This window comes from Barbus barbus (genome assembly GCF_936440315.1).
Source record: "Barbus barbus genome assembly, chromosome: 12".
Classification (NCBI taxonomy): domain Eukaryota; kingdom Metazoa; phylum Chordata; class Actinopteri; order Cypriniformes; family Cyprinidae; genus Barbus; species Barbus barbus.
In genome coordinates, this window is record NC_136740.1 from 12978096 (window position 1) to 12987654 (window position 9559).

The window sequence follows — 9559 nt, forward strand, 5'->3', positions numbered from 1 at the left end:
TCAAAAAGTACGCCTAGGTTCCTAACTGATGACGAAGAATTTACAGAGCAGCCATCAAGTATTAGACAGTGATCTAGGTTATTACATGCAAAGTTTTTGGTCCAATAATTAACACAATTAACATTTTTTTCAGAATTTAGCAGTAAGAAATTGCTAGTCATCCAGTTTTTGATATCAACTATACATTCCGTTAGTTTTGCAAATTGGTAAGTTTCATCAGGTCGCAAATAAATATAGAGCTAATGATATCTCCCAAGGGTAACATGTAAAGTCTGAATAGTAAGGGGCCAAGTACTGAGCCTTGAGGTACTCCATACTGCACTTGTGATTGGTATGATACCTCTTCATTTACTGCCACAAATTGATGGCGGTCAGATAAGTACAATTTGAACCTACATTTTGTAGGTTCAAATGTAGTGTGGGCTACATTTTGTCTTGTCAGCAGTCTTAGCACTTTCAAATGAGCCGTTTGGGTTCATCTAGAGTTTAAACAAGACATGAAAGCAGGTTTGGGGATACCCCGAGAGAAGTACAGGCGTTTGAGACATTAACACCACATGCTCCCCTTAATCCAACAGGCCTGCACGTGTCTATGTGATTAAGGTGGGGTTTGGAGGGTCCAGAGGGCCTCGTGAACATACGGGATGACGTTAAAGGCTATGACACGTGCCAGTTAGACTCACACTGTGCTGTAGTCCATCATATCAACCTCCCTCCCAGGCCAGAACCGCTTTATAATCTAAACCAAGAGGGATGATATCAAAGAAGAAACAAGATTTAAGTCGATAAAAACAAGACGCCATCATTAATACAAAGGCTGTGTTCAGCAGTAATAAGACAGAGGGTCTTTAGTAGAGCCCTCTGAAATCTAAATTTCACTGTTCATGCGTTCCCACGGAGATATAAACAGATGATGTCAGAGGGTGGTGCTGCATAGTCACGTCTGCCAAGCAGATGGGGAACTGCATTAGTTAGGAAACTTGGAACAAATGGTCATAAAGACCGCTCAGATATTCAGAAGAGGAGGAAAGAGGAAGAAATACGATGCGGTCTGAAATATACTGTCACTTATGCGGCAAGAACAGATGCATGTATTTTATGCTTCCATACGAGCAAAAGTCTGTCATCGTCACCAAAAAGCTGTCCTCACATTTGTTTTAATTTAATTTATGAGTGCTGTCCATGAAGTTGTTCTGAAAGGGATGGTTCTGCCAAAAATGAAAATATTGTGTTAATTTACTCTCATGCCATTCCAAACCTGTATGACTAGTTCAAGAAGATATTCTGAAGAACAGTCTTTGTCAGTACAATAAAAGTCAATTGGGTCCAAAACATTGGACCTTCTGACTTTAATTGTATGGACAAAAAGCAGTTCTTCAGAAGAATGTATTTGGTCCAGTAGTTGCAAATCGTAATATTCACCCCTCAATGTCCTGTTGTTGTTTTCAGATGAGATGTGATAAAGTGATCACCTACTTGAGGATTGTTGGGACGACACTGTTCGGCATTTCGCTGCTTGTGGGAATCTCTACTGCTTATATCATGGGGTATAAGCTTATAACGACTGCAGGCAACTACTTGTCCTTTGGTCTTTATGGGGCAATTCTAGTCATTCACCTCATCATCCAGAACTTTTTTGCTCTACTGGAACACAGGAACATGAAACGTTCCCTGGAAACACCGATCAAACTCAACAAGTCACTGGCCCTTTGCATCGCAGCCTATGAGGAAGACGCCAACTACCTGAGAAAGTGTTTATTATCGGTGAAAAGGCTCACCTACCCTGGGATAAAGGTCATTATGGTTATTGACGGGAACAATGATGATGACTGCTACATGATGGAGATCTTTCGGGACATCATGGGCCGGGACAAGGCAGCCACATACATTTGGAAAAGCAACTACCACCAGAAAGGACCAGAGGAAACCGAAGAATCGTATGCCGAGAGCCTGCAGCATGTTTCTCATCTGGTTCTCAACAATAAGTGTGTGTGCATCATGCAGAAGTGGGGCGGGAAGAGGGAGGTCATGTACACCGCCTTCAAAGCCCTGGGAAGAAGTGTCGACTACGTACAGGTGAGTCTATCTCTCTCAGGCGGCTCAAGCCTTGCCTAGCCAAGTACACAAGGGCAACACAGACAAATTGTACAAAGAAGCTTTTGTGACTCCATAAGTGGATGCTAGGCTGAAGCATGTAGTGCACTGAGAGTGAGGAAAGTACATTCCTGGTTAACACTGATGCTGTTCATTGAGGGACTTCAGTGGGAATTCGTTTGCATATCTCGGGGATATTTCTGGCACTTCCAGAACAGATCGCTGGTATTTTCCATGCCATCTCGGAGCACATACTATTAGCTCATGACGTTGAGTGGTTATTTAGCTCAAGGGAACATGTCACATAAATGCATGTTCATAAATAAGTCACAGAAATACATTAAACCCCCAAGGACCTTTCCTGTGGTGGTTTATTTTAAATGTATAATTCCCACTCCTGAATTTTTACAAGTTCCTACCCAAGGAGGCTAATTATGTTTGAGAATTTTACAGTTGAGAACAGCTGTATGTTTTCACATGTGAACACGTGTTTTCACATCACAAAATTGACTTTCTGTGGCTTTGGTAGAACGCTACGTGAGAATATTTACTTTTGTTCAAACTATTTGCAACAAAATGTCTTTCTGAAGATTTATCAGCAAAACTAGTGATCAAATGTCCTCTTAGGTAATCCAAACAATTGTGCAATCGTTTTTGATGTAAGAAAGATTTAAGCTCACCAAACTAAAACCTAGAATAACATCTGAATGCCGGTTCACACAGAAAGTGTTTTTGCGTTCCAGTTAGTTTTTCTATGTAAATATACGCTACATATTTGGATGTTTGATGCATAAACATAGCATTTTTGAAAAGCTGCGTCAAGCTGAAAATTAAGTACGTGTTCTGTGTGAACAGTCTCTGAGAAAGGTAAACCTGAAGCTGTTATTTATTGGTAATTTTGTGAATGCTCCCTTGTATACTGAACAAATTATGTTATTTTTTCCACATGCCACCTGGTTCCAATGAGATCCCTGAACTTTGCTCTGACTGTAGAGGCCTAATTGTGTTTAACTTATCAATAATCTTGCTACCTGGCCTGTGGTTAGTCTCACTATGGGGTTTAGTTGTAAAAGCAAAGTGGCATACATGACTTTCCCTAGAAAAAGCGAGATAACCTCTGGGCGATGCTTGCTTAATGCTTCAATGTTAGAACACTTAAACCAAATCTCTACTAAAATTTGAACAAGTGTGTGCTCGTGTTTGATGAGCCTAAATTTTTTGCCCTATAACTGAACATGTAAGCCAGAACTTAATGATTAAAATGACCTCCGGGAGAGATGATATACTTGTCTCAACATATTTAGAAGCACGTTTGATTCATCGTGACCACTCAAACTAAGACAAGCTGGTTTCTATAGATGTGATTGTGGAAAAGAATAATATTTGCACCAAAGATAAATCTCTTCGAAGGAACACATATTAATGATGATATTAGGCATCTTGTATCTTGCTGAACAATGTGATGTATCAGTGCATGTGGTGCAAACACTGGTTTAACTTACTTTTTAGGAGAACATTTTGTTTAAACATGTTAAATGCACTACTGTATGTATTTTTATTTTTAAAGGTAAATCGTGTGTAGCCTTTATTGATGTATCTATATTGTACTGGATGCAGGTATGTGATTCAGACACCATGTTGGACCCGGCCTCCTCAGTGGAGATGGTGAAGGTTCTGGAAGAAGATCCCATGGTTGGAGGAGTAGGTGGAGATGTACAGGTATGTGTTCTCTTGCAGTTTTAATGTATTCATCTACAGCATCAAGAATTTTCATGACATAAGCATATATAGGCATTTTTTCATTAACTTTAAAAATTTGAGAGAGTTAAAAGAATTTCTTAATATGAAATTTGAATGGTATGACAATTAGAGATTAGACTGTACAGAAATTTAAATCTACATGCTAATACACACTACATAGTCATGCAATGCTGATGTTGTTAACATTAACAATTTGAGAACAAAGTATAACAATGTTAATAATTTTCACGGTTTGATGTGAGCTAATCGATTGTTAGATTTAATCACCGTTGGTGGCGCGATTTACTGTATTACTTTTTTTCCTCAGTTGGTCAGAACAAACGTGGCAGACTTGTTACTTACTTGTTCTGATGACAATATCCGGTGAAAATTCTTATTTGGGTCATATATTCCAAGATGTAGGCGAGAATTTGTGATTCCTAAGTACAGTATCCACACCGGTGCGGTGACTGACAAACACATACTCCTCAAAACATTAGAGGCGTGCCGGAGCACAGCCAACGCAATTAAAATAATTCAGCAAGTAACTGCAATGTAAACTAACTAAAAGTTGAGTTTTTGTGGAAGTCTATGGCTTATTTCAATCAATCAATCAATCAATCAATCAATCAATCAATCAATCCCACTAAAATCAATTTCTTTAAAACTGGGGGAAGAAATGGCTGTTCATTCTGATAAATCATTATTTGTTTGTAGATACCACTTGGTTTGATATTTTAGCTATTGCAGTGACAAGTGTCATTGAATAATATCCATGTGGGAAATTTATGAAAATTCAGCATTTCCTTTTGATATTTAATGGATTTGCTATTATAAATCTGTACTTTTAGGCCTGGTTTTGCAGACAGGGCTTAGATTAAGCCAGGATTAGGCCATAGATCAATTAGGACATTTAAGTAACTTTTATAAGTGTGCCTTAGATAAAAACACTGCTAATGTGCATCTTGAGACAAAAAATGGAACCGACATATTTAAGAGAGTCAGTGCAAGTTTCTTTCAGTTAAAACAACCTAGACATGCATTTTAGTCTGGGACTAGGTTTAAATCTGTGAAACCGGAGGTTAGAGTTAAAGAAAGCATACCTACAGAGTAAGACTTCAGTATAGCTACATGGACTGAAAAAAAATCTGTGTAACATCTGAATTCAGGGTTTTCCCCCACTTCAGTCTTCAGATTTATAGTCAGGGCAGCTGACAGGGTGAGGCAGGATGAATCAATAATATTGTTCAAAGTACTTAAATATACTTTTTTTGTGTTCATATATCAACGGAAATGCATATTACTGTGCAACCTGTACAAAGAGCCTTTAGATCTTTTCTAGTTTGTCACAGTTCTTAAGTGTTTCAATCTACATTCTGTGTTATTTCCATACATCTATTTGGCAGGTGACCAAGACATACATATGTCATTCTGTAAATTGAACTATAGATTCCCTTTGATTTCTAACCCTGTTTGTTATTCTGTCCCTCTAGATTCTGAACAAATATGAATCGTGGGTCTCCTTCCTCAGCAGTGTGAGATATTGGATGGCGTTCAATATCGAAAGAGCTTGCCAGTCATATTTCGGGTGCGTTCAATGTATCAGCGGGCCCTTGGGGATGTACAGGAACTCCCTGCTTCATGAGTTCCTGGAGGACTGGTACAATCAGACATTCATGGGAAGCCACTGCAGTTTCGGCGATGACCGCCACCTGACCAACCGAGTCCTGAGCCTGGGATATGCCACGAAATACACCGCCCGCTCCAAGTGCTTGACCGAGACGCCCATTACCTACCTACGGTGGCTCAACCAGCAGACCCGCTGGAGTAAATCATATTTCAGAGAATGGCTTTACAATTCCATGTGGTTTCACAAGCACCACTTGTGGATGACCTATGAAGCCGTCATCACCGGCTTCTTCCCCTTCTTTCTCATCGCCACTGCGATCCAGCTCTTCTACCAGGGTAGGATCTGGAATATCCTTCTGTTCCTGCTGATTGTACAGGTGGTGGCGCTCATCAAGTCTTCGTTCGCCAGTTGCCTCCGCGGAAACATCGTCATGGTCTTCATGTCCTTCTACTCAGTGTTATACATGTCGAGTCTGCTACCAGCAAAGATGTTCGCAATAGCCACCATAAACAAATCTGGTTGGGGAACGTCTGGAAGGAAGACCGTGGTGGTAAACTTTATCGGACTTATTCCGATATCAGTTTGGTTCACCATTCTTTTTGTTGGCATTATTTATACAATAATCCAAGAGACCCGAAAGCCTTTTCCAGAGTCCGAAAAAGTCATTTTGATAATCGGCGCAATCGTGTATGCCAGCTACTGGGTCGTGTTCTTGACTTTGTATGCTGTCCTCATTATGAAGTGTGGCAAGAGGAAGAAAGGACAACAGTATGATATGGTTCTTGATGTGTAGTATTTCCCAGTGCCCTTCGTCCTTTCTACGTTTACATTAAAAGCAATCTCAGACTGCTATCTGAAGGCAGGCTGTCCATAGGTGACAGGAAGTGAGGAGACATCATTGCTGCTGTGACTGTTACTAAGGATATTCCTTTGACGTGATAAAGGAAAAACTTTGTAATATGTGAGCTTTGACACTCTTGATTTTTTTGTATTCCACCACCAAATGACAACTTCTTTGCACTTTCACGTTCACTCTCATTATGCATAATGCTTGATATAGAACTTTAAGGAACAAAATACCTCAGTGGTTATGGTTGCATTGTGTGAGTGTTTGGTAAAGAGTCAGACGCGACTCGTTTTTTTTCTTAAGTAATTTATGATTTTTAATTTTAGCTTGTTTTTATATATATAAAATATATTATGTATACGATTTAAACTGAAATCCAAAACAGAACTTCTGAGTATTTTTTTTTTTTGATTGTGTTGTACTTTGTATTTGCATAATGTATTTTATTGCCTTTTATATAGACTTTTTTTTTTTGCTTTGCCACCAAAGATTCTCTATTTTCAATAAATATGAGGAAATGTAACTCTTTAAGATTTGCCTATCTGAGCAAAATGTGAAATTAAGAAGCTGGATTTGTCTCTGTGATGACAGCGATAAAAGGCAAATCTAGGGATAAGTTATTCATTGACAAGAGGGGCGATGAACCTGTTTTCTTATAATAAGTATTATGTGGAGGAAAGACCAGTCTATTTATACAACATTATGGGTTATAGCTTTCTTACATGTTTCTTTGCAAACTATTTGTAATATGTAATTATCATATGCTGGTTCGGTTGAATGTTTTGAATTTCCCTGTCAAAATAATTGACAGTCCCACACAATCTATGCAATTTCAGCATTTGCCAATATCACATTGCTATGCAAATCTTCCAGAAAGTGACACTGGAGTATTTGCATATAAATGAGGCACAGATGCCTCTTGTGATTTGTTATTATTTCACATAATCTTATGTCATCCATCAACGTCCAGAACATTTGCAAAAAAGCTTTTCCAGTGATGCCAAACCTTAATTTCCTGGAAAAGCCCTGATTTTTATTTACAAGCATTATTTTAATGTTTACCAAATTTTTAAGAAGATTATGATTTGAAGATTATGTCAAAGTGGCAACATGTGATGATAAGTGATGTTACTTTATTTTACAATATGGATTGTAACTGATGAGGGCTTTTACTAAGGCAGTATTGTCATAAAGCACATTTGTGTTTGTGCCAAATAAAAGAAAATACCTTATAATGTGTATCCAACGTGCTGTTTCCTTTGTAAGCATCATGTCCTTGAAAAATAAAAATATGACCTGATGAATCAGTTTTTTTCTCTCTGACTCTGGCATCTGTTTGAATAGAGAGTAGGGGAATTCCTGAGACCTCAGACTGCTCTTACACACAAGGACCTTGCTTGGCTATTTCATCAGCGACTGATGAAGGATAAATAGAACAATTATTTTCACACTGTATCAGGAAGGACAATTGCCATGGCGATGCTTTTTGCTTACAATATATACATTGCGAGCAGGATGGAGTAGCCATGTAGCCAGAGTCTAGACTGAGCACTTAAAGATGTCTCTAGCGCTGCAGTATAATCCCTCAGTGCAAGCTGTCATGTTAGTCAATAAATCAAAATGATTTCATGGGTCAGACTAGAGATGAAACTCACAGTTCTGTAAAAAGAGTTAATTATTCTGTTCGTAGCCGTAGCCTATATGGCGATATCCATCTCAAACACTGCTGACAACTCTGAATTGTGTCCGTGGTAGTCTTGGGAAAACCTAGGGCTGATGACGGCATGAACCAGGGAGCCGTCTTCCTTGGCTGTCCAAAATATTCCTCATCCCAGACTTTGTGTAGTCTTGGCAGCTTCAGCTACGTAGCTGCGCTCCACTCGGCCACAGGTGGAGAGGAATCCATCTGAAAGCTTCAGTCATGTATAGAATAGGGCAAATTTATTGCGGTCAAGACCTTACTGGGCGTTGCAGAATTCATGGAAGTTTACTGTAATGCTGTCTGTGACCATGTGTACTTTATGTGTGAAGGTTGCATGTGGCCAAGAAGATGCATGTCATGCGGCACAACTGTACCAATGCTGGTTCAGTTATTGTCAAAGTTGTGTAAAATTCAAAATTGTGTCCATTTCAGTTCATGAGATGATTTGAATCGAACTGAAAGAAGGAAATAAGCTGAATCTATCTATCTATTAAAGCTTGTCCTTGATAATTAACAACAGAACAGGAAATTATCAGGATCAACAGCTGAGAGGAGGAATTGGAGTAAGGATGCATGGTGGAAGGGTACAGAGGCAAAATAGAGGAAAAGGCAGAAGAGGTCAAGGACATAGGCACATATCAAATGAAATAAGGTCCACTGTGGACCATATGTCACGAATCTGGTTTATGAACTTCTGTCCACTCACCACCAGAGGTCACCCGCTCACCACATGGACTCTTGCACTACACTACTGTTGCACTTCCCCCCGGACTACAGTTCCCATCATCCATTGCACTGATGACACACACAGGCCGTTTCTCAATATGCGTACTTGTCTGTACTTGTGTTCTTGTGGACTTGTGAAACATCATCAGTCGCTGCCCAAGTACTGTTCCAATTCAAAGTTCACATCTAGCCAAGTCCAGTTCAAATCCCCGGATGTGTTCTTGATCCGCCCCTTTTACCGAGGATGCATCGAGAGGTGACTTGTGCGGACTTGATACGGGCCATAACCCAGAATTCAGTTCGTTCTCCCGTCCTCGAGAGTTCGTTCTACCGAGTCGAACTTGGCAAGTCCAAACTCGAAAGGACGGAAGTCCAGACTCTGCGAACTTGGTATTGAGAAACGGCCACACACACACACACACACACACACACACAGCTGAAAGCACTGATTACACAGCTGATTCCTATTACACGCCTTACTTAAGCCATGGGCTTCCTCATTCAGATGGCCGAATATTGTAAGCAAATATCGCTACCCAAGCTGATAGAGCCTTACGGAGCCTATCGTAGTTTTCATCAGTGTTGGGCAAGCTACTTGGAAAATGTAGTGCGCTAAGCTAGCAGTTACTCTACATTAAATGAAGCTTCACTACACTAAAGCTGCAGCTCTGGGAAATGTAGCAACATGGTAAAAGTAGTTTACTACATCTAAGCTAATTTTTTTAAATTGTATTTTTTATATTGAACAAACTCCAAGTCAATGCTATCTCAGTGATCAAAAAATTGTCATTCAAACAGATAGGCAGGCATAATTGTTCAA

At 39.6% G+C, this 9559-nt stretch overlaps 1 protein-coding gene across 1 annotated transcript; it reads left to right on the forward strand.

Annotated features, from left to right (window-relative positions):
• Window positions 1-1449: 1449 nt before the first annotated feature.
• Window positions 1450-7607, forward strand: LOC306877613 (hyaluronan synthase 2-like; the record flags this gene model as incomplete). Its single annotated transcript, XM_079429473.1, has 3 exons — window positions 1450-2076; window positions 3712-3813; window positions 5328-7607. 3 exons carry the CDS (start codon window positions 1450-1452, stop codon window positions 6255-6257), a joined length of 1659 nt encoding a protein of 552 aa, XP_079285599.1. The 3' UTR covers window positions 6258-7607.
• Window positions 7608-9559: the final 1952 nt, after the last annotated feature.